Source organism: Salvelinus fontinalis, unplaced genomic scaffold (genome assembly GCF_029448725.1).
Source record: "Salvelinus fontinalis isolate EN_2023a unplaced genomic scaffold, ASM2944872v1 scaffold_0246, whole genome shotgun sequence".
Lineage (NCBI taxonomy): Eukaryota > Metazoa > Chordata > Actinopteri > Salmoniformes > Salmonidae > Salvelinus > Salvelinus fontinalis.
In genome coordinates this window covers 40,703-66,080 of record NW_026600455.1, presented here as the reverse complement: position 1 = coordinate 66,080, position 25,378 = coordinate 40,703, and the positions used below count along the sequence as shown (strand labels likewise).

Genomic DNA, 25,378 nt, shown 5'->3' with positions numbered 1-25,378 from the left:
AGTGTCCAGAGCATGGAGGCGCTACCAGGAGACAGGCCAGTACATCAGGAGACGTGGAGGAGGCCGTAGGAGGGCAACATCCCAGCAGCAGGACCGCTACCTCCGCCTTTGAGCAGGAGGAGCACTGCCAGAGCCCTGCAAAATGACCTCCAGCAGGCCACAAATGTGCATGTGTCTGCTCAAACGGTCAGAAACAGACTCCATGAGGGTGGTATGAGGGCCCGACGTCCACAGGTGGGGGTTTTGCTTACAGCCCAACACCGTGCAGGACGTTTGGCATTTGCTAGAGAACACCAAGATTGGCAAATTCGCCACTGGCGCCCTGTGCTCTTCACAGATGAAAGCAGGTTCACACTGAGCACATGAGCACATGTGACAGACGTGACAGAGTCTGGAGACGCCGTGGAGAACGTTCTGCTGCCTGCAACATCCTCCAGCATGACCGGTTTGGCGATGGGTCAGTCATGGTGTGGGGTGGCATTTCTTTGTGGGGCCGCACAGCCCTAACCTCCATGTGCTCGCCAGAGTTAGCCTGACTGCCAATAGGTACCGAGATGAGATCCTCAGACCCCTTGTGAGACCATATGCTGACACATGCACATTTGTGGCCTGCTGGAGGTCATTTTGCAGGGCTCTGGCAGTGCACCTCCTTGCACAAAGGCGGAGGTAGCGGTCCTGCTGCTGGGTTGTTGCCCTCCTACGGCCTCCTCCACGTCTCCTGATGTACTGGCCTTTCTCCTGGTAGCGCCTCCATGCTCTGGACACTACATTTACATTTACATTTAAGTCATTTAGCAGACGCTCTTATCCAGAGCTACGCTGACAGACACAGCAAACCTTTTTGCCACAGCTCGCATTGATGTGCCATCCTGGATGAACTGCACTACCTGAGCCACTTGTGTGGGTTGTAGACTCCGTCTCATGCTACCACTAGAGTGAGAGCACCGCCAGCATTCAGAAGTGACCAAAACATCAGCCAGGAAGCATAGGAACTGAGAAGTGGTCTGTGGTCACCACCTGCAGAATCACTCCTTTTTTGGGGGTGTCTTGCTAATTGCCTATAATTTCCACCTTTTGTTTATTCCATTTGCACAACAGCATGTGAAATTTATTGTCAATCAGTGTTGCTTCCTAAGTGGACAGTTTGATTTCACAGAAGTGTGATTGACTTGGAGTTACATTGTGTTGTTTAAGTGTTCCCTTTATTTTTTTGAGCAGTGTATATATATAAAGACAATATTGCATGACCAAAAGCACAATTCTATTTTTGTAAAAATGAGACAAGAGTACGAGCATATGTGTTTTCTCTCGTGAACTTTAAGTAGCCTGTATTTGATGTGATATACTCCTTTCGAGACAGGATTGTGTCACGGCCCAGATCTGGGGAAGTGTACCAAAACATTTCTGCAGCACTGAAGGTCCCCATCGTCTTAAAAGGAAGAAGTTTGAAACCACCAAGACCCTTCCTACTGCTGGCTGCCCGGCCAAACTGAACAATCGGGGGAGAAGGGCCTTGGTCAGGGAGGTAACCAAGAACCCAATGGTCACTCTGACAGAGCTCCTCTGTGGAGATGGGAGAACCTTCCAGAAGGACAACCATCTCTGCATCACTCCACCAAGCAGGACTTTATGGTAGAGTTGCCAGACGGAAGCCACTCCTCAGTAAAAGGCACATGAAAGCCAGCTTGGAGTTTGCCAAAAGGCACCTAAAGGACTATCAGACCATGAGTAACAAAATTCTCTGGTCTGATGAATGCCAAGGGTCACGTCTGGAGGAAACCTGGCACCATTCCTACGGTGAAGCATGGGGTTGGCAGCATCATGCTGTGGGGATGTTTTTCAGCGGCATGGACTGGGAGACTCGTCAGGATTGAGGGATAGATGAACAGAGCAAAATACAGAGCGTATTTTTTGAAAACTTGCTCCAGAGCACTCAGGACCTCAGACTGGGGCGAAGGTTAACCTTCCAATAGGACAACGACCCTACGCACAAAGCCAAGACAATGCAGGAGTGGCTTTGGGAGACGTCTCTGAATGTCCTTGAGGGTACCAGCCAGAGCTCGGATTTGAACCCGATTTAACATCTCTGGAGAGACCTGAAAATAGCTTTGCAGTGACCCTCCCCATCCAACCTGAAAGAGTTTGAGAGGATCTGCAGAGAAGAATGGGAGAAACATGAGGATCCTGCTGCTGGTGTCCTCAAGGGCAAATTGACAGATTTTTCACCTAGTTGTCTTTGGGATTCAAACCAGAGATCTTTCGGTTACTGGCCCAAAACTAGTAACCGCTAGGCTACCTGCAGCAGGAGCCCCATGTTGACAGGAGAGCCCACCTTTATTTTTCCCTCATTATGAACATTCATATTGGTCAACAGTCAACCTATTGTGTGTATTGAACATTCATATTGGACTGTAGCAGCTAGCTAACTGGCTACTGATCAACCTATTGTGTGTATTGAACATTCATATTGGACTGTAGCAGCTAGCTAACTGGCTACTGATCAACCTATTGTGTGTATTGAACATTCATATTGGACTGTAGCAGCTAGTTAACTGGCTACTGATCAACCTATGGTATGTATTGAATATTCATATTGGACTGAAGCAGCTAGCTATCTGGCTACCGATCAACCTATTGTGTGTATTGAATATTCATATTGGACTGTAGCAGCTAGCTAACTGGCTACTGATCAACCTATTGTGTGTATTGAACATTCATATTGAACAGCCTTACCTATAGAGCAGCACCACCACCCTATCAGCCCAATCTCTTCTTGATGTCAAAGCTGCAGTGTGTTGTTGGTATAGTTTTTGATGAATAATAATTCAAATTGTGAAAATAGAAGTGTACAATTTATATATATATATATATATTTAATCAACTTTAAGATACTGTTTGCCTCTATGCAGATGTAGAAGCTGAATAGGAATATACATTATCAATAAATAGTTGATTGTTCTTTTTTCACATCATACTAAGAATACTGAGCCACAACCTGTAAATGTGACCATACTATTCATTTAAAGCCCCTCTGTCAGATATAAATCATCAGAGTGGGAAACCAACTGACATGGAAACAATGGAGCAAATGGATCACTATCAGAGGGGTGTATTATGACATCAGATAGAACTACTCAGACATTCTAAATATCACTTGATTATCAGAGGGGTGTATTATGACATCAGATAGAACTACTCAGACACTTCAAATCAGGCTTCATCCATATCATGAAGGTGGACATTGATCCAACCATTTCAAAAGTAATGACCGGGCTGACGGAAACAGAATATGCCTGTACACTTTTATTAATGCAGACAGACAATTTGTTTGTTTGTTTGACATGGTGGGGTCTTTTTGTGTCAGTAAAAATGTATGAGCAAGAAATGGCGGTGGAAACTCATTTATCCACAAATATTTATATACTAAGCATCACATCTGTTTTAACTTGGAGTCACGTGATGATATGTTGTGTGGTCCTCCCTCTACGACTTGGGAAACCATGCAGTTTATTAGGCTACAGACAAAATAAGTTATGAACTTCACAGGGTGGTGAAACTGCATGTGATGAGCTTGATGCTCCTTTCCAATACATTTTGAGGGTCTTATTCTGGTGACATGATGATTGATGCTTGGCTGCCATTTGACAATTAAAATAATATCTCTCTCATCCATAATAATCTCATCATGTAGGTAGCCTACCAACACTGTACATGTGAGCTGCTGACTACAGTGCACGGGACAAGAGCACGTTTTCTATTTTACACAAGTTTTTAAAACCCTCAGGAGAGTTGAAAATGTGATGGAAACCAATTTAACTTGTATTTTTCATTCGGCACATGGGAATTTAACAGCAAACGTTATTCTTCTTGTGCACTACGTCATAACGCAAAGCCTTTTATCCGCAATAAGTCTGTTCGATGCAAACATTTCTGATGGGAAAATGTGTATATTGTTTTCTGCAGATTTGAGAATATTCACATGGAAATCTGCCGCAAATTGCATGGAAACTTAGCTACTAAGGTGGATATTGATCCAACACCTGCCACGTATTCAAACCAGCCCACTGGGCACAGACGTCAGCTCAACATCTAGTTTCTATTTACATTTCTTTGAGTCGTCAACTAAAGTGAATTCAACATGAAATCAACACAAAATGTCACCTGCCATTGGATTTAGGTTGCCAGTTCGTGAAAAATTAAAAATACCTGATGTTCATGGCTTTTTACAAATCCAATCAGTTTTCCACATTGATCAAACATCATCACGTGGATTTGTTTTGTTGAAATGACGTGGAAACAAAGTTTATTCAACCAGTGGGAGGTTTGTAAATGACCCCAGGAAAATAAAACAAAATACTCGTCATTGAGACAATGATAAACAGCAATCCGTGGGAGAGGTGAGGTGGATATTATAAAATAAGGATCTGCTGGTGTCCAAGTCAAACCAAGATTCTTTATTTCTGAGCTCAGAGAGAATAACAGTTACACAGCGCAGTGTAGACAGTCTAAATTCCTGAAGCATTGGGTGATGAGCACATATCTTTATAGTTTCCTGTTCCTGGGAGGGACTTTATTCATACAAGGACACAGGTGCAGCTGGTTTGCAACTCAGGATGATACTCCCAGGAACAGGAGATTATAATAGGTCAGTTTCACAAGGTTAGTCTGTGGTGGTTAATTTCTGTATTACCAAATGAGAAGAGACAAAGTTCACACACCAATCAGAGTTATACTTAAAAACGTCACACACCAATCAGAGTTATACTTAAACTACATCTTTAATAATAAGATCTTTGCAATGACTTTCAACAATTCACTATTTCTAATGAACCGTTGAGTGGCAACACAATGGCTACTGAGATCTTTTATAGCAAAGATCCACCCCCCTAGTCGACATAAACCACAGATATTAGGAACAGTTTACAAAGTGAGACTTTATAATGAGAAAGGAGTATCCCGTAGCCAGATAGCATTCGCTATAATTTATCATTCAGTTTGGTCCCTAAGACGAGGTTCTAATCTCTTTCCTGGTACTTCATAGCACAAAAACACCAACTCATCCAATGGCATAACTCAATTGTCAACTCTAGATACTCCCATCTCAAGTAAAACCCCTTCTTGACCCCACTCCTGGACAAGCTCACTGAGGGGAGTGAGCCTCTAGGTCATACACTATCCCAGGATAAGTGCAACATCAGAGAAGACATACAATGGTTCCAGACACTGCCATACACCTCCCCCCAATGCCAAAGGAGGGAGTGACTTCCGCACAGACATTGTGGAAACCAGTAATTGGTTCCCCATTAATCACACCATCCCTTCACATAGTTTAACAGATACATTCACATATGAAGACAATGTTCCCTCCTGTCCTCTTCCCTTCCTGATATTCTGCATAGCACCAGGGACATGTGAAAGACAAGCCTGACCTCTCCCCTCTCTGGGACCAAGGTGACTGAGCCCCAGCTGAGGGAAGAAGTGCAACTGCCAACACCAGAGTCCGAAGGGATACATTCTAATAACAAGTATATCACATCAGCATATTATGCAGATAAGACATCTTAATTATCTATGTTACCCAACTAATTCCGATTCATCCACCACAAGTCACATACTCAGATATGTGGACACATACAATTAACATTTTGTATTACAGAGTCTGTGAACATTTTCATTTCATTAAATCATCAGTGGGCCAACATTGCAAATGTAAACAACGGAACAAATGCATCACATCCAAATAACACTTGATTATCTGCAGTGCTGGAGGAATGACACACAGATAAACACAAACACAGAGTTTAAAAAAGGACCATTTAAAACAGAAGGAATCTGACCTACTCTATATTCATACTCCATATTCAATTCATGTTTTCTAATAAAAACATGCAAATATATGTTTTAACAATTCAAGTTCATATAGTAAAAACAGGTAATCATTATAAGTCAACAATATAAGACAGCAAGTCCCCTGTGTGTATTCTCTCATGCCATTTCAGCTCCCCCAGCTGGTTGAAACACTTTCCACATTGGGAGCAACGGTAAGGAGTGTGTATTCTCTCATGCCATTTCAGCTCCCCCGGCTGGTTGAAACTCTTTCCACACTGGGAGCAGTGGTAAGGCTTCTCCCCTGTGTGTATTCTCTCATGGTTTTTCAGCTCCCCTGACCAGTTGAAACACTTTCCACATTGGGAGCAGTGTTAAGGCTTCTCCCCAGTGTGTATTCTCTCATGTTTTTTCAGGTTCCCTAAATCGTTAAAACTCTTTCCACACTGGGAGCAGTGGTAAGGCTTCTCCCCTGTGTGTATTCTCTCATGCCGTTTCAGATCCGCAGGCCAGTTGAAACTCTTTCCACACTGGGAGCAGTGGTAAGGCTTCTCCCCTGTGTGTATTCTCTCATGGTTTTTCAGCTCCCCTGACCAGTTGAAACACTTTCCGCACTGGGGGCAGTGGTAAGGCTTCTCCCCTGTGTGTATTCTCTCATGTTTTTTCAGGTTCCCTAAACGGTTAAAACTCTTTCCGCACTGGGAGCAGTGGTAAGGCTTCTCCCCTGTGTGTATTCTTTCATGCCGTTTCAGATTCGCCGGATGCCTGAAACCCTTTCCACACTGGGAGCAGTGGTAAGGCTTCTCCCCTGTGTGTATTCTCTCGTGGTTTTTCAGCTCCCCTGACCAGTTGAAACACTTTCCACACTGGGGGCAGTGGTAAGGCTTCTCCCCTCTGTGTATTCTCTCATGGTTTTTCAGATCCCCTGACCAGTTGAAACCCTTTCCACACTGCAAGCAGTAGTAAGATTTCTCCCCTGTGTGTATTCTCTGATGTCGGTACAGGTCCCTTAACTGGTTAAAACACTTTCCACAGTGGGAACACTGGTGTCTTCTTGTTGGTTTGGACGTCCCTGGCTCTGGTTCCTCTGAGTCTGATCTTTCTCCTGCCAAAGACAGTGTGTTTTTAAAAAAAGAGATCTGAATGAAACCTCCACATGATAAATAGGCCTTGCTACGAAGGTAAATCCTAATCAGATCGCTCAATAAGCTAAGGCCAGTTTTGACAATCTAAAGTTAACAATCTTGGTGTGATTTTCAAACAAATGTTGTAGAGTTTCCTGGCAATTACTGATAATGTTTACATTACTTTTTTATTCATTCTGTTTTACAAGTCAGAACACAAAAAACTAAACCGTTCTTGGACACTCAAGACACAGACGTCGCTTAATTCCAATCGAGCAGGTGGTTCTAAATATATTATTTTCATAGCTGTATGATACAGAATGCGAGCTACAGTCGTGGCCAAAAGTTTTGAGAATGACACAAATATTAATTTCCACAAAGTTTGCTGCTTCAGTGTCTTCAGATATTTTTGTCAGATGTTACTATGAAATACTCAAGTATAATTACAAGCATTTCATAAGTGTCAAAGGCTTTTATTGGCAATGACATGAAGTTGATGCAAAGAGTCAATATTTGCAGTGTTGACCCTTCTTTTTCAAGACCTCTGCAATCCACCCTGGTGACAATTAATGTTTTCTTCCCCGAGCCACTTATCACGTTTGCCTTATGGCAAGGTGCTCCTTCATGATGTAAAAAGGAATTGTTCGTCACCGAACTGTTCCTGGATGGTTGGGAGAAGTTGCTCTCGGAGGATGTGTTGGTAGCATTCCTTATTCATGGCTGTGTTCTTAGGCAACATTGTGAGTGAGCCCACACCCTTGGCTGAAAAGCAACCCCACACATGAATGGTCTAAGGATGCTTTACCGTTGGCATGACACAAGACTGATGGAAGCGCTCACCTTGTCTTCTCCGGACAAGCTTTTTCCAGATGCCCCAAACAATCGAAAATGGGATTCATCAGAGAAAATGACTTTACCCCAGTCCTCAGCAGTCCAATCCCTGTACCTTTTGCAGAATATCAGTCTGTGTGCAGATGCACTCACACCTGCCTGCTGCTATTCTTGAGCAAGCTCTGTACTGGTGGTGCCCCGATCCCGCAGCTGAATCAACTTTAGGAGACGGTCCTGGCGCTTGCTGGACTTTCTTGGGTGCCCTGAAGCCTTCTTCACAACAATTGAACCGCTCTCCTTGAAGTTATCGATGATCCGATAAAGGGTTGATTTAGGTGCAATCTTACTGGCAGCAATATCCTTGCCTGTGAAGCCTTTTTTGTGCAAAGCAATGATGACGGCACGTGTTTCCTTGCAGGTAACCATGGTTGACAGGAAGAACATTGATTCCAAGCATCACCCTCCTTTTGAAGCTTCCAGTTTTGGGGGGGGGATTCAGTTCATTTGCATGGCAAAGAGGGACTTTGCAATTAATTACAATTCATCTGATCACTCTTCATAACATTCTGGAGTATATGCAAATTGCCATCATACAAACTGAGGCAGCAGACTGAAAATTTACATTTGTGTCATTCTCAAAACTTTTGGCCACAACTGTACACACTTCCTTAAACATAAAATAAGTAAATAAATAATTTTAAGTGGAAGTCCAAAACTTGTTTTTACGTCGAAGACACAAAGCACATCAGTAAAATCTCCCCGTTGTCGAAAGGGTTCGACGCCTGCTGTTTAAATGGCCCAATTTCTTATTTAGACGTTCACAGATTTTCAACATTTTGACTATCGCTGATATCGTCATATTTTGGGTAAAGTAAAAAATAAAGTGAAATATTTGGGAAGATGTTCCTAAAAATGAGAGTAACTACAATAAACAAAAATATTAACGCAACATGTAAAGTGTTGGATGTTTCATGAGCTGAAAAAAAAGATGGCAGAATTTTTTACATCCCTGTTAGTTAACATTTATTCTTTGCCAAGATAATCCATCCACCTGACAGGTGTGGCATATCAAGCTGATTAAACAGCATGATCATTACACAGGTGCACCTTGTGCTGGGGAGAATAAAAGGCCACTAAAATGTGCAGTTCTGTCACACAACACAATGCCACAGATGTCTCAAGTTTTGAGGGAGCGTGCAATTGGCATGCTGACTGCAGGAATATCCACTGGAGCTGTTACCAGATAATTGAATGTTAAAATCTCTACCAGAAGCCGCCTCCAACGTCATTTTAGAGAATTTGGCAGTACATCCAACTGGCCTCACAACCACAGACCACATATAACAACGCCAGCCCAGGACTTCCACATTGTCTGAGACCAGCCACCAGAGTTGTATTTCCTCTTTGTAATGAAGCCCTTTTGTGGGGAAAAACAAATTCTGATTGGCTGGGCCTGGCTCCGCAATGGGTGGGCGTATGCCCTCCAGGGCCCACCAATGGCTGTGCCCCTGCCCAGTTATGTAAAGTCCATAGACCAGGGCCTCGTTTATTTATTTACAATCACTGACTCATATAAACTGTAAATCGTTGTTTATATTTTGGTTCAGTATACACACACAAAGTGCATCTGTTAAAAACTTCTCTAGGATAGGGGGCAGCATTTTCACGTTTGGATGAAAAGCATATCCAAATTAAACTGCCAGCTACTCATCCCCAGAAGATAAGATATGCATATTATTAGTATTATTGGATAGAAAACACTCCGAAGTTTCTAAAACTGTTTGAATGATGTCTGTGAGTATAACAGAACTCATATGGCAGGCGAAAACCTGAGAAAAATCCAACCAGGAAGTGGGAAATCTGAGGTTTGTAGCTTTCAACTCATTGCCTATCGAATGTACAGTGTCTATGGGGTCATATTGCACTTCCTAAGGCTTCCACTAGATGTCAACAGTCTTAGAACATTGTTTGAGGCTTCTACTGTGAAGGAGAGGGGAATGAGAGCTGTTTCAACCAGAGGTCTGCCAGAGTGGCATGAGCTGGTCATGCGCCTACACGTGAGAGCGACCTGCGTTCCATTGCAATTCTAAAGACAAAGGAATTCGCTGGTTGGAACATTATTGAAGATTTATGTTAACTGTCTAGCCCCGGGGTGCCGCTAGCGGCACACCCCCCCCACCCCCACTGAAAAGGCAGAGCCGCGAAATTCCCCCCAAAAATATTTTTTAAATATTTAACTTTCACACATTAAAGTCCAATACAGCTAATGAAAGACACAGATCTTGTGAATCCAGCCAACATGTCCGATTTTTAAAATGTTTTACAGGGAAGACACAATATGTAAAGATGTAAATCTATTAGCTAAACACATTAGCATAATCCACCATTTTTTCTTTGTCCACCAACACCAGTAGCTATCACCAATTCGGCTAAACTAAGATATTGATAGCCACCAACCAAGAAAAAACCTCCTCAGATGACAGTCTGATAACATATTTATGGTATAGGATAGGTTTTGTTAGAAAAATGTGCATATTTCAGGTAGATGTCATAGTTTACAATTGCACCCACCGTCACAAATGGACTAGAATAATTACAATGAGCAACGTGTTTACCTAACTACTAATCATCAAACATTTCGTAGAAATACACAGCATACACTAATCGAAAGACACCGATCCTGTGAATACAGACAATATTTCAGATTTTCTAAGTGTCTTACAGCGAAAACACAATAAATCGTTATATTAGCATAGCACATGTGCAAACATTACCCCAGCATTGATTCTAGCCAAAGAGAGCGATAACGTAAACATCGCCAAAATATATTAATTTTTTCACTAACCTTCTCAGAATTCTTCAGATGACACTCCTGTAACATCACATTACAACATACATATACAGTTTGTTCGAAAATGTGCATATTTAGCCACCAAAATCATGGTTAGACAATGAGAAAAGTAGCCCAGCTGGTCAGAAAATGTTCGTGCGCCATATTAGACAGTGATCTAGTCGTATACATAAATACTCATAAACGTGACTGAAAAATATAGGGTGGACAGCGATTGATAGACAATTTAATTCTTAATACAATCGCGGAATTACATTTTTTACATTTTACATTTTACATTCATACATTTTACATTCAAAAAAACTGGCGTCCTAAGACACTAACATTTTTCGACAGAAACACGATTTATCATAATAAATTGTTCGTACTTTGAGCTGTTCTTCCATCAGAATCTTGGTCAAAGAATCCTTTCTTGGGTCTAATCGTCTTTTGGTCGAAAGCTGTCCTCTTGCCATGCAGAAATGCACATTGCGTTCGGCATGAACTGGAACGGTGCCCAGAGATTCACAGTGGCTCAGAAATAAATGTCCCAAAATCGCACCAAACGGATATAAATTGCTATAAAATGCTTTAAATTAACTACCTTATGATGTTTTTAACTCCTATAACGAGTAAAAATATGACCGGAGAAATATAACTGGCTACACTAATGCTTGGAAAAACAGTAGTTCGGTATCCTCCGCGCGCATGACGCACCAAGAAAAGAGTTCCTACCTACAGGGTTTTTTCATTTATAGTGGCTGTGATTGGGCAATCGATACCATTCAAATCGTCATCACGTAAAGGCATCCAGGGGAAGACGTAAGCAGTGTTCGTATACTCATAGGAATAACAGTGGCCTTAAAACTGACTCCAGAACAGGGGCCAAAATGTGTGAAATCTGACTCCATGTCAGGGAAATTGCTGTAGAATGAGTTCTGTTCCACTTAGAGACAAAATTTCAACGCCTATAGAAACTATAGACTGTTTTCTATCCAATAATAATAATAATAATATGCATATTGTACGATCAAGAATTTTGTAGGAAGCCGTTTCAAAAATTACACGATTTCCATAAATAGTGACAACAGCACCCCCTATCCTTAACAGGTTAAAAACAGCCTAAAGATTGATTCTATACATCGTTTGACATGTTTCTACGAACTGTAACATACATTTTTGAACTTTTCATCGGAACTTTCGCATGGACTTGCCCGCGCCTCGTGAGTTTGGATTTGTTTACCAAACGCGCTAACAAAAGGAGGTATTTGGACATAAATGTTGGACTTTATCGAACAAAACAAACATTTATTGTTGAACTGGGATTCCTGGGAGTGCATTCTGATGAAGATCATCAAAGGTAAGTGAATATTTAAAACGCTATTTCTGACTCAACAACATGGCGGGTATCTGCATGGCTTGTGTCTGAGCGCCGTACTCGGATTATTGCATGGTTTGCTTTTTCCGTAAAGCTTTTTTGAATTCTGACACAGCGATTGCATTAAGGAGAAGTATATCTGTAATTCTGTGCATAATACTTGTATCTTTTATCAACTTTTACATGTTTATTATGAGTATTTCTGTAAATTGATGTGCCTCTGAAAATTTGCCGGATGTTTTCGATGCACAACATTACTGACCATAAAGCGCCAATGTAAACTGAGATTTTTGGATATAAATATGAACTTTATCAAACAAAACATACATGTATTGTGTAAAATGAAGTCCTATAAGTGCCATTTTATGAAGATCATCAAAGGTTAGTGATAAATTTAATTTAATCTATATTTCTGCTTTTTGTGACTCCTTTCTTTGGCTGGAAAATCGCTGTGTGTGTTTTTGTGACTAGGCTCTGACCTAACATAATTATATGGTGTGCTTTCGCTGTAAAGCTATTTTTGAAATCGGACACGATGGGTAGATTAACAAGAAGTTAAGCTTTAATTTGGTGTATTGCACTTGTGAATGCATCAAAGTTACATATTTCTAAAAAATATTTTTGAATTTAGCGCTCTGCCTTTTCAGCGGAATGTTTTTCGAGGGGTTCCACTAGCCATAAGAAGTTTTAAGACTCCATAATGTTTCATCATTAGATGCTACAGTCCTCCTTCAAGACTCCATAATGTTTCATCATTAGATGCTACAGTCCTCCTTTAAGACTCCATAATGTTTCATCATTAGATGCTACAGTCCTCCTTTAAGACTCCATAATGTTTCATCATTAGATGCTACAGTCCTCCTTTAAGACTCCATAATGTTTCATCATTAGATGCTACAGTCCTCCTTTAAGACTCCATAATGTTTCATCATTAGATGCTACAGTCCTCCTTTAAGACTCCATAATGTTTCATCATTAGATGCTACAGTCCTCGTTTAAGAGAGATCTTTGATGAAAAACTGCTCCAGAGCAGAACCTGCTGCTTGAACAGAGTTCTGAGTATAGGGTCTGAATACTTAAGTAAATGTAATATTTCAGTTTTGTATATTTTGGTAAATTAGCAAAATTATCAAACAAAAATGTTTGGTATTGTGTTTTTAGAAAAAGGCTGTAATATAACAAAATGTGGAAAAAGTCAAGGGGTCTGAATACTTTCAGGAGGCACTGTACTCTCCGATAGCAATGGCCAATAGCAGACCACTTCCTATATCAGGGACATAGTCGCTCCCGTCTTCCATGTGTGAAAGGTAACCTGGTGAATATCATAGAATCAGGGTTCTGTTAGGTAACCTGGTGAATATCATAGAATCAGGGTTCTGTTAGGTAACCTGGTGAATATCATAGAATCAGGGTTCTGTTAGGTAACCTGGTGAATATCATAGAATCAGGGTTCTGTTAGGTAACCTGGTGAATATCATAGAATCAGGGTTCTGTTAGGTAACCTGGTGAATATCATAGAATCAGGGTTCTGTTAGGTAATCTGGTGAATATCATAGAATCAGGGTTCCGTAAGGGAACCTTCAGTTCTATTTCAGTGACTCGTTAGTCTCTCACTTTGGGGATATAGTCAACTACCACAGAGCTCATACCCTCTCTGATGCCAAGTCTAGACAGGATCATCCCTCAGAAGTCCCCACTTTACTCACCGTATGTGTAGTGATGTCCAGTCAGTAGAACCTCATGAAGGTACATCACCACAACATGCTGCATTACAGATCTCTTGAACAGAGATGCCTTTGAACAATGCCTATGTTGTAGCCATACCTCTGGTGGATTGAGCCATCAAGCCCTCCGGAGGTGTCAGGTCCTTGCTACTATAGAACCTCATGAAGGTATGGGGGTGTAACTCATTATACGGATGTAATGGCTAATGTAAAGCAGTTTTAAACAAGATAAATCTAATTTCTATTCTTTCCAGCGGCTCCAACAGCAGAAATGGTCTCAAGCAAAACATAAAAATCCCAGGATGGGACTAGCTGTTTGGGTACTGGGCGTAGGTGACCCTTCATAAAACAACAGATCAGGGGGTGTTGCACTGTATAGTTGTTGCAGCCTAAATGGCAGCCAAATATACATTTATAGTTGAAAAGGTTTTCTTTCGTCAGAAGGCAGAGTAGCTCTGAAACAGAGCAACAAAGGGGCTGATTTGTTTCTGATCTCACCATCTGTTAAATACACTGTGCTATAGTAAATATTGTGCTATAGTGAGTGTGTGGCTCTAGAACTCTGAATATAGTTTATTCTCAAAGAGAGCGGTCACGTGTGTTGAGAAGCAGAGGATCACTGGTTTGAGCCTGGTATGGGGACAGGGACAGTGGAGGAATTTCAACTGTTAGCATCAGTTACACATTTTATTAATAAAGTTAGTCATTTCCAACTGAAACCATCTTCTGTAAGGTATATATGTTGGAGTTCAGGCTTTATTTGACCTGTTAAAGTATGAAATTAAATGAACTTTGTCCATTACAGAGACGGAGATCAAGACAAAAAAGGGAGCTTGTTTTAAAATATATATTGGCCTGTTTAACAAGTTGTGTAGATCAGATGTTAATGAAGCAATACAGACCACATTTAAGTGTCTGGAGTTTAGTTTGTGTGTTCTAGAGTCTTGTAAAGAAAGGGGGGGTTGACTGGGACAGACAATGTAACATCTATGTTTTTAGGAAAAGGTTTTGTAAAACATGCACCTCACATCAGATCATCTTGAAACTTTCTCTCCAAAGCTAACTTTCATCAAGGTTTTATATGGTCTATTGGTTTCTCTCTTTTCATTGGCAGAATCCTTTTTCAGTGTTATGATATTCATAACATCCATATCCACCAGTCTATCTTCCTGTCAACTAACTGAACTCTGCTGGTTGTCCTGGTAACAGATACCAGTGGGCAGATCTATTGTATTTGTTCGAACTAAACTACAGCACTTACTTTGATGAGTCAAATCTGATCCTTTCTTCTCTTCTCCTCCTCTCACAGTTCCACTCAGCCCTGTTGTTTTCCTGCAGTCCACCAGCAGCACAGACAACCTCTTCATACCCAGCAGTAAGGTGCTACCGGGAGAGGCACAAAACGGGGACTCCGGGAGGTAGGAAGGGCTAGCGTTGTCCTGGTAACCATAAAGAGGGGACACAGACACATATCATTATGGATGCTTATGTCACCGCTGTCATGAAGTGCTTTACAGAAACCCAGCCCAGACCCAGATAGAGCAAGCTGTATGCTACACCAGACCAAGCTGTACCATCTGGTGTTCTGATCTGGAGAGACTCTTCTCTGACTCGTCAGCATCAGGATGTTGTTGAGGCTCCCCAGAGGATCCACAATAGTCATGTCTCTCTCCTGTGTGAATGAGAACATCAAACAGATGGTAAACTTACGACCGTCTATTTTAATCATAGGGTCTTACAAGAGGCATTAATCTCTCTAAACAGGGCCTAAAATGCAAATGTTAAAGGGTCATTCAACTAAATGGGTGCCTTTTGCATCCCTTTCATATTTTAAGTATAAATTATGCTCCAACATTGCATTTTAAAAGCCTGTTATACTAGATGAGATGCACTTTAATGTAGACCACATGGATAATTTAATAAATCTAATTTAAAAGTCCCCAAAATATATGTACCAATGGCAGATTAAAACTAACAAAGGCAGATGGCCCCTTTAACAATTCCTACCGTACTGAACAACATATTCAAGTGTAGAACTTCAGTATAATGCCCCTTTAAAACCCCACATTATTTCAACAACGGCATAGTTTGTGTCCCTGTTTAAGACAGTACTCACTGGTGTTAATCTGATATTCTATCTCCTCCTCTTTCACTCCCAAGACGTCTTCCTCCTTCACCTCTACTGAGATAGCATCCTCTTCCTCTCTGAAAGGTTCTTCCTCTGTTTCCTCTATAACATCCTCTTCTTCTTTCACGACAATGTTCAGCCTCAGAGCTTCTTTCTGCATACAGCAGACCTCTTCTTTAACAGGGGATGAGTAGTTTAGTGAGCTCATAGTCTGGGATGTTAGAATTAGCGACTAGCCTAACGCTAGGCTCAGTATCAATGTTTAACAACTTAGCAAATTAAACAACCAAATTAGCTTAAAGTTAACCAGTAGAAACGTCAAAAGAATTGTGTTTAAAACACTGAGATTAGCTAATGTACATTAACATGGTCTAAAGCGTCAATCTTTCAGTTTAATGTTGGCTAGTAAGCTACCGAGGTGGTTGAAAGAGTAGCCGTGTTGTTGTTCCTGAAGAAGGGTCCAGTCCACTAGATTACACGTCACGCAAGAAGAGTCAGCTGAAAGACGCATATCGCCATCTGCTGGCTGGAGTGGGTAACGCAGTTTGGAAACAAGTTTGGAAACACTTTACGTCATAATAATTTAACAATAAGCTGATATATTTTCTCTTCCGTCTTACAAATAATACTTTCCTGTACACAGAAGTATAAGCTTAACATGAACATGTATATTGATTGAATTTAATTGACAGTTTGTAAAATACATACAATAAAGGCGCTCCAGCTGGTGACGCCTCCACATACAGTTTAAGAAAATCATGAAGGATAACACAATAATGCTTAACAGATATTTACATGGTAGTCCTTTTCAAAAGGGGAAGGGGAAATACAACAAGGTTAGGCGGCGATTGTAATGACAACAGACAATGACAGACACAATTGTTGTTTGTTTCACAACATCCGATAATTAATACAATTTCCTTTCCTAATTAACAACTATGGTACGTCTTCCTTGTCTCACATACCCTTAATATATAAACAATCAAACCCTAATATATATATATATATAAACACAAGACAATCACAACATAATAAACAACATACCCTTAATATATAAACAATCAAACCCTAATATATATATATATATATATATATATAAACACAAGACAATCACAACATAATAAACAACATACCCTTAATATATAAACAATCAAACCCTAATATATATATATATATACAAGACAATCACAATATAACAAACAACATACCCTTAATATATAAACAATCAATCCCTAATATATATATATATATGTATATATATATACACACACAAGACAATCACAATATAATAAACAACATACCCTTAATATATAAACAATCAAACCCTAATATATATATGTATATACAAGACAATCACAATATAATAAACAACTATGGTACATCTTCATTGTCTCACATACCCCCAATACATTTTGATTTGGCAAAATTACACAACTCAAATTCTTACACTATTAACTACTATCTTACACTACTTCTAACAAATTTGGCAAATACGGCTATTGGATCTTCCCAGACTCTTATCATCGGATGGACCCCAGCCATCAATCTGCAAGGCTTTGATCTTCCCAGACTCTTATCATCAGATGGACCCCAGCCATCAATCTGCAAGGCTTTGCCCTTTTGATCTGTGGAACCTTGCAAGTTGATTTGTAACAATAAATTCATAAAGTATTTGCTTGTTAGTTTGGATGAAAATGTAATTGAAACCAGAGTGAAAATTATCTTGAAGTTATACATTAGAATTTATTTCCTGTTGGAGTTTACATTATAGGACCACTACTTATTCATCAGTTATTCAGCACACTACTATGATACACAGCCCTATTATTCCCTATGATATCCTATGATACCCATCCCTATGATACACATCCCTATTATTCCCTATGATATCCTATTATACCCATCCCTATGATATCCTTACGATCCCCTATGATACACATCCCTATGATACCCTGTGATACTATGATACACATCCCTATTATTCCCTATGATTCCCTATGATACCCATCCCTATGATATCCTATGATACCCATCCCTATGATATCCTATGATACTATGATACACAGCCCTATGATATCCTATGATACCCATCCCTATGATATCCTATGATACCCATCCCTATGATACCCTATGATACTATGACACACATCCCTATTGGCCAGTGGAGGCGGCGCCAGACATTATAGCACCAGTACTTAATTATCCCCAACATCATTCTGAGATAACAGTTTATTTACATAAAAATACATGCAGTAAGGAAAACACTGTAAAGTCAATACCTAACACGAATTTCCCGAGTCTCTGCAGCCTCCCACCACGTATAGGGCTTGCACCTCTCCTATGTCCTACTGTTCAGCAGCCTAAAATCTGTCCTGTTTCCTACTGTTCAGTAGCCTACATCCTTATCTACTGTGTGTTTATTCTCATGTGTTCTCATGTTACCTAACTGATTAAAACGATTTCCACACTGGGAGGAGTGGTAAGGCTTCTCCCCTGTGTGTGTATTCTCTCATGTGTTTTCAAGTTCAAAAACTGGGTAAAACTCTTTCCACACTGGGAGCAGTAGTACAGCTTTTCTCCTGTGTGTATTCTCTCATGCCGATTCAGGTCCCCTAACTGGGTAAAACCCTTTCCACACTGGGAGCAGTGGTAAGGCTTCTCTCCTGTGTGTATTCTCTCATGCCGTTTCAGGACCCCTAACTGGGTAAAATCCTTTCCACACTGGGAGCAGTGGTACAGCTTTTCTCCTGTGTGTACTCTCTCATGTTGTTTCAGGTCCCCTAACTGGTTACAACCCTTACCACACTGGGAGCAGTGGTAAGGCTTGTCTCCTGTGTGTGATCTCTCATGTTTTTTAAGGTAGCTTTTCTGATTAAAACTCTTTCCACACTGGGAGCAGTGGTAAGGCTTCTCCCCTGTGTGTAATTGCTTGTGTGTTTTCAGATTACATAAGTGGATAAAACTCTTTCCACACTGGGAGCAGTGGTAAGGCTTCTCCCCTGTATGTATTATCTCATGTGTTTTCAGGTTACGTAAGTGGGTAAAACTCTTTCCACACTGGGAGCAGTGGTACAGCTTTTCTCCTGTGTGTATTCTCTCATGTCGTTTCAGGTCACCTAAGTGGTTACAACCCTTTCCACACTGGGAGCAATAGTACAGATTTTCTCCTGTGTGTATTCTCTCATGTCGTTTCAGGTCACCTAAGTGGTTACAGCCCTTTCCACACTGGGAGCAATAGTACAGCTTTTCTCCTGTGTGTATTTTCTCATGTCGTTTCAGGTCACCTAACTGGTTACAACCCTTCCCACACTGGGAGCAGTGGTAAGGCTTTTCTCCTGTGTGTATTCTCTCGTGTTTTTTCAGGTAGCTTTTCTGGTTAAAACGTTTTCCACACTGGGAGCAGCAGTAAGGCTTCTCCCCTGTGTGTAATTGTTCATGTGTTTTCAGGTTATTTAAGTCAGTAAAATTCTTTCCACACTTGGAGCAATGGTAAGGCTTCTGCCCTGTGTGTATTCTCTCATGTGTTTTCAGGTTACGTAAGTGGGTAAAACTCCTTCCACACTGGGAGCAGCAGTACAGCTTTTCTCCCGTGTGTATTCTCTCATGTGTTTTCAGATTACACAAGTGGGTAAAACTCTTTCCACACTGGGAGCAGTGGTAAGGCTTCTCCTCTATGTGTATTCTCTCGTGTTTTTTCAGGTAGCTTTTCTGGTTAAAACCCTTTCCACACTGGGAGCAGTGGTAAGGCTTCTCCCCTGTGTGTATTCTCTCATGTTGGTTCAGGTGTCCTTTCTGGTTAAAACTCTTTCCACAGTGGGAACACTGGTGTCTTCTTGCTGGTTTGGACGTCCCTGGCTCTGGTTCTTCTGAGTCTGGTCTTTCTCCTGCTAAAGACAGAGTGTTCATTTAAATAGAGACCTGAATGAAACCTCCACATGATAAAACGGCCTTGCTACGAGGGTAAATCCTAATCAGATCCCTCAATAACCTGATGCCAGTTTTAACAGTCTTGGTGTGATTTTAAAACAAATGTTGTAGAGCTTCCTGGTAATTACTATTAATATGTTTACATTACTTATTTTATTCATTCTGTTTTACAAGTCAGAACACAAAAAACTAAACCGTTCTTGGACACTGAAGACACAGACGTCGCTGGATTCCAATTGAGCAGGTGGTTCTAAATATATAACTTTCATAGCTGTATGATACAGAATGCGACCTACACACTCCCTTAAAACGAAAAATAAGTAAATAAGAAATTGTGTGTGGAAGTCCAAAACTAGTTTTTACGTCGAAGGCACAAAGCACATCAGTAACATCTCCCCGTTGTCGAAAGGGTTCGACACATGATGTTTAAATGGACCAATTTCTTATTTATACTTTCACAGATTTTCAACATGTTGACTATCGTTGATGTCATATTTTGGGTAAAGTAAAAAATAAAGTGAAATATTTGGGGTAGATGTTCCTAAAACTGATAGTTACTATATATAGTAAGTCTATATACAGCCATATCATAGAGTTTGAAAAGGCTTGTTCATTCTCATGTGATGATTAACCTATGACATCATATGTTTCTAAAACTGAGAGCAACTATATTATATTACACTGAACAAAAATATAAACGCAACATGTAAAGTGTTGGTCCCATGTTTCATGAGCTGAAATAAAAGATTGCAGAATTTCCCCCCATACGTACAAAATGCTTATTTCTCTTGAATTGGGCACAAATTTTGCATCCCTGTTAGTGAACATTTCTCCTTTGCCAAAATAATCCATCCACCTGACAGGTGTGGCATATCAAGAAGCTGATTAAACAGCATTATCATTACACAGGTGCACCTTGTGCCGGGGACAATAAAAGGCCACTCTAAAATGTGCAGTTTTGTCACACAACACGATGCCACAGATGTCTCAGGGGGAGCGGGCAATTGGCTGACTGCAGGAATGTCCACTGGAGCTGTTGCCAGGGAATTTAATGTACAGTACCAGTCAAAAGTTAGGACTCACCTACTCATTCAAGGGTTTTTCTTAATTTTTACTATTTTCTACATTGTGGAATAATAGTGAAGACATCAATAATATGAAAAACACATATGGAAACCTGTAGTGACCAAAAAAGTGTTAAACAAATCTAAATATATATTAGATTCTTCAAAGTAGCCACCCTTTGCCTTGATGACAGCTTGGCATTCTCTCAACCAGCTTCACCTGGAATGCTTTTCCAACAGTCTTGTAGGAGTTCCCACATATGCTGAGCATCGGGTGATTGTGGAGGCCAGGTCATCTTATGCAGCACTCCATCACTCTCCTTCTTGGTCAAATAGCCCTTACACAGCCTGGAGGTGTGTTGGGTCATGGTCTTGTTGAAAAACAAATGATAGGCCCACTAAGCCCAAACCAGATGGGATGGTGTATCACTGCAGAATGCTGTGGTAGCCATGCTGGTTAAGTGTGCCTTGAATTCTAAATAAATCACAGACGGTGTCACCAACAAAGTACCCCCACTCCACCTTCTCCATGCTTCACGGTGGGAACCACACATGTGGAGATCATCCGTTCACCTACTCTGTGTCTCACAAAGACACGCCGGTTGGACCCGAAAATCTTAAATTTGGACTCATCAGACCAAAAGACAGATCTAATGTCCATTGCTTGTGTTTCTTGGCCCAAGCAAGTCTCTTCTTCTTATTGGTGTCCTTTAGTAGTTGTTTCTTTGCAGCAATTTGACAATGAAGGCCTGATTCACACAGTCTCCTCTGAACAGTTGATGTTGAGATGTGTCTCTTACTTGAACTCTGTGAAGCAGTTATTTGGGCTGCAATTTCTGAGGCTGGTAACTAATGAACTTATCCTCTGCAGCAGAGGTAACTAATGAACTTATCCTCTGCAGCAGAGGTAACTAATGAACTTATCCTCTGCAGCAGAGGTAACTAATGAACTTATCCTCTGCAGCAGAGGTAACTAATGAACTTATCCTCTGCAGCAGAGGTTAACTAATGAACTTATCCTCTGCAGCAGAGGTAACTAATGAACTTTTCCTCTGCAGCAGAGGTAACTAATGAACTTATCCTCTGCAGCAGAGGTAACTAATGAACTTATCCTCTGCAGCAGAGGTAACTAATTAACTTTTCCTTTGCAGCAGAGGTAACTCTGGGTCTTCCTTTCCTGTGGTGGTCCTCATGAGAGCCAGTTTCATCATAGCTCTTTTGCGACTGTACTTGAAGAAACATTTAAAAAAGTTCTTGAACTTTTCCGGATTGACTGACCCTCAAGTAATGATGGACTGTCTTTTCTCTTTGCTTAATTGAGCTGTTCTTGTCATAATATGGACTTGGTCTTTTACCAAATAGGGCTATCTTCTGTATACCACCCCTACCTTGTCACAACACAAATGATTGGCACAAATGCATTTAGAATCAAATAAATTCCACAAATGAACTTTTAAGAAGGCACACCTGTTAATTAAAATGCATTCTACGAGCCTACCTCATCAAGCTGGTTGAGAGAATTCCAAGAGTGTGCAAAGCTGTCATCGAAGCAAAGGGTGGCTAATTTGAAGAATCTCAAATATAAAACATATTGTTTTGTCGAACACTTTTTTGTTTACTACATGATTCCATACGTGTTATTTCATAGTTGATGTCTTCACTTTTATTCTACAATGTAGAACATAGTAAAAATAAAGAAAAACCCTGGAATGAGTAGGCGTGTCCAAACTTTTGACTGGTACTGTAAATTCCTTTACCATAAGCCGCCTCCAACGTCATTTTAGAGAATTTGGCAGTACGTCCAACCGGCTTCACAAATGCAGATCACGTGTAACCACGCCCGCCCAGGACCTCCACATCCGGCTTCTTCACCTGCGGGAGACTGAGACCAGCCACCTGGACCATGCGTAACCACACCCACCCAGGACCTTCACATCCGGCTTCTTCACCTGCGAGAGACTGAGACCAGCCACCTGGACCATGCGTAACCACACCCACTCAGGACCTCCACATCCGGCTTCTTCACCTGCGGGAGACTGAGACCAGCCACCTGGACAGCTGATGGAACCGAGTAGAACGTCTATCTGTAATAAAGCCATTTTGAGGGGGAAAACTAATTCTGATTGGCTGGGCCTGGCTCCCCAGTGGGTGGGCCTATGCCCAGTCATGTGAAGTCCGCAGATCAGGGCCTAATGAATGTATTGACATTGACTGACGTATATGAACTGTAGATCGTTGAAATTGTTGCGTTTATGTTTTGTTCAGTCTATATATAGCCATATTATACAGTATGAAGAGGCTTGTTCATTCACGTCATGAATTCACTATGACATCATATTTGTATATGTTTTATTAGACTTTTATTCTGTAATAGATCATGTGGGTTGAAAAGTGTTTTATGATGTAATAGATCATATGGGTTGAAAAGTGTTTTATGATGTAATAGATCATACGGGTTGAGTAGTGTTTTATGATGTAATAGATCATACGGGTTGAGTAGTGTTTTATGATGTAATAGATCATACGGGTTGAGTAGTGTTTTATGATGTAATAGATCATATGGGTTGAGTAGTGTTTTATGATGTAATAGATCATGTGGGTTGAGTAGTGTTTTATGATGTAATAGACCACGTGGGTTGAGTAGTGTTTTATGATGTAATAGATCATGCGGTTTGAGTAGTGTTTTATGATGTAATAGATCATGTGGGTTGAGTAGTGTTTTATGATGTAATAGATCATGTGGGTTGAGAAGTGTTTTATGATGTAATAGATCATGTGGGTTGAGTAGTGTTTTATGATGTAATAGATCATACGGGTTGAGTAATGTTTTATGATGTAATAGATCATGTGGGTTGAGAAGTGTTTTATGATGTAATAGATCATATGGGTTGAGTAGTGTTTTATGATGTAATAGATCATATGGGTTGAGTGGTGTTTTATGATGTAATAGATCGTATGGGTTGAAAAGTGTTTTATGATGTAATAGATCATATGGGTTTAGTGTTTTATGATGTAATAGATCATATGTGTTGAAAAGTGTTTTATGATGTAATAGATCATATGGGTTTAGTGTTTTATGATGTAATAGATCATATGTGTTGAAAAGTGTTTTATGATGTAATAGATCATATGGGTTGAGTAGTGTTTTATGATGTAATAGACCATACGGGTTGAGTAGTGTTTTATGATGTAATAGATCATATGGGTTGAGTAGTGTTTTATGATGTAATAGATCATATAGGTTGAGGAGTGTTTTATGATGTAATAGATCATATGGGTTGAGTAGTGTTTTATGATGTAATAGACCATACGGGTTGAGTAGTGTTTTATGATGTAATAGATCATATGGGTTGAGTAGTGTTTTATGATGTAATAGATCATATGGGTTGAGTAGTGTTTTATGATGTAATAGATCATGTGGGTTGAGTAGTGTTTTATGATGTAATAGATCACGTGGGTTGAGGAGTGTTTTATGATGTAATAGATCATATGGGTTGAGTAGTGTTTTATGATGTAATAGACCATACGGGTTGAGTAGTGTTTTATGATGTAATAGATCATGTGGGTTGAGTAGTGTTTTATGACGTAATAGATCATGTGAGTTGAGTAGTGTTTTATGACGTAATATATCATATGGGTTGAGTAGTGTTTTATGATGTAATAGATCATACGGGTTGAGTAGTGTTTTATGATGTAATAGATCATACGGGTTGAGTAGTGTTTTATGATGTAATAGATCATATGGGTTGAGTGGTGTTTTATGATGTAATAGATCGTATGGGTTGAAAAGTGTTTTATGATGTAATAGATCATATGGGTTTAGTGTTTTATGATGTAATAGATCATATGTGTTGAAAAGTGTTTTATGATGTAATAGATCATATGGGTTTAGTGTTTTATGATGTAATAGATCATATGTGTTGAAAAGTATTTTATGATGTAATAGATCATATGGGTTGAGTAGTGTTTTATGATGTAATAGACCATACGGGTTGAGTAGTGTTTTATGATGTAATAGATCATATGGGTTGAGTAGTGTTTTATGATGTAATAGATCATATAGGTTGAGGAGTGTTTTATGATGTAATAGATCATATGGGTTGAGTAGTGTTTTATGATGTAATAGACCATACGGGTTGAGTAGTGTTTTATGATGTAATAGATCATATGGGTTGAGTAGTGTTTTATGATGTAATAGATCATATGGGTTGAGTAGTGTTTTATGATGTAATAGATCATGTGGGTTGAGTAGTGTTTTATGATGTAATAGATCACGTGGGTTGAGGAGTGTTTTATGATGTAATAGATCATATGGGTTGAGTAGTGTTTTATGATGTAATAGACCATACGGGTTGAGTAGTGTTTTATGATGTAATAGATCATATGGGTTGAGTAGTGTTTTATGATGTAATAGATCATATGGGTTGAGTAGTGTTTTATGATGTAATAGATCATGTGGGTTGAGTAGTGTTTTATGATGTAATAGATCATGTGGGTTGAGTAGTGTTTTATGATGTAATAGATCATGTGGGTTGAGTAGTGTTTT

The 25,378-nt window shown here is 40.1% G+C and overlaps 1 protein-coding gene and 1 pseudogene across 3 annotated transcripts in view; both read right to left on the bottom strand.

Annotated features, from left to right (window-relative positions):
• Nucleotides 1-4,759: 4,759 nt before the first annotated feature.
• On the bottom strand, nucleotides 4,760-16,286 carry LOC129844888 (zinc finger protein 391-like; annotated as a pseudogene).
• Nucleotides 16,287-17,561: 1,275 nt separating this feature from the next.
• Nucleotides 17,562-25,378, bottom strand: part of LOC129844885 (zinc finger protein 345-like) — a 43,323-nt gene continuing 35,506 nt past the window's right edge. For 2 of the 3 annotated variants that reach the window (XM_055913055.1, XM_055913052.1), the window contains exon 4: nucleotides 17,562-19,728. In XM_055913055.1, the coding sequence (XP_055769030.1) occupies nucleotides 18,284-19,728 (1,445 nt within the window). In that variant the 3' untranslated portion in view covers nucleotides 17,562-18,283. The remainder of the gene's footprint in view (nucleotides 19,729-25,378) is intronic. The other variant, XM_055913053.1, reaches the window with a different exon arrangement.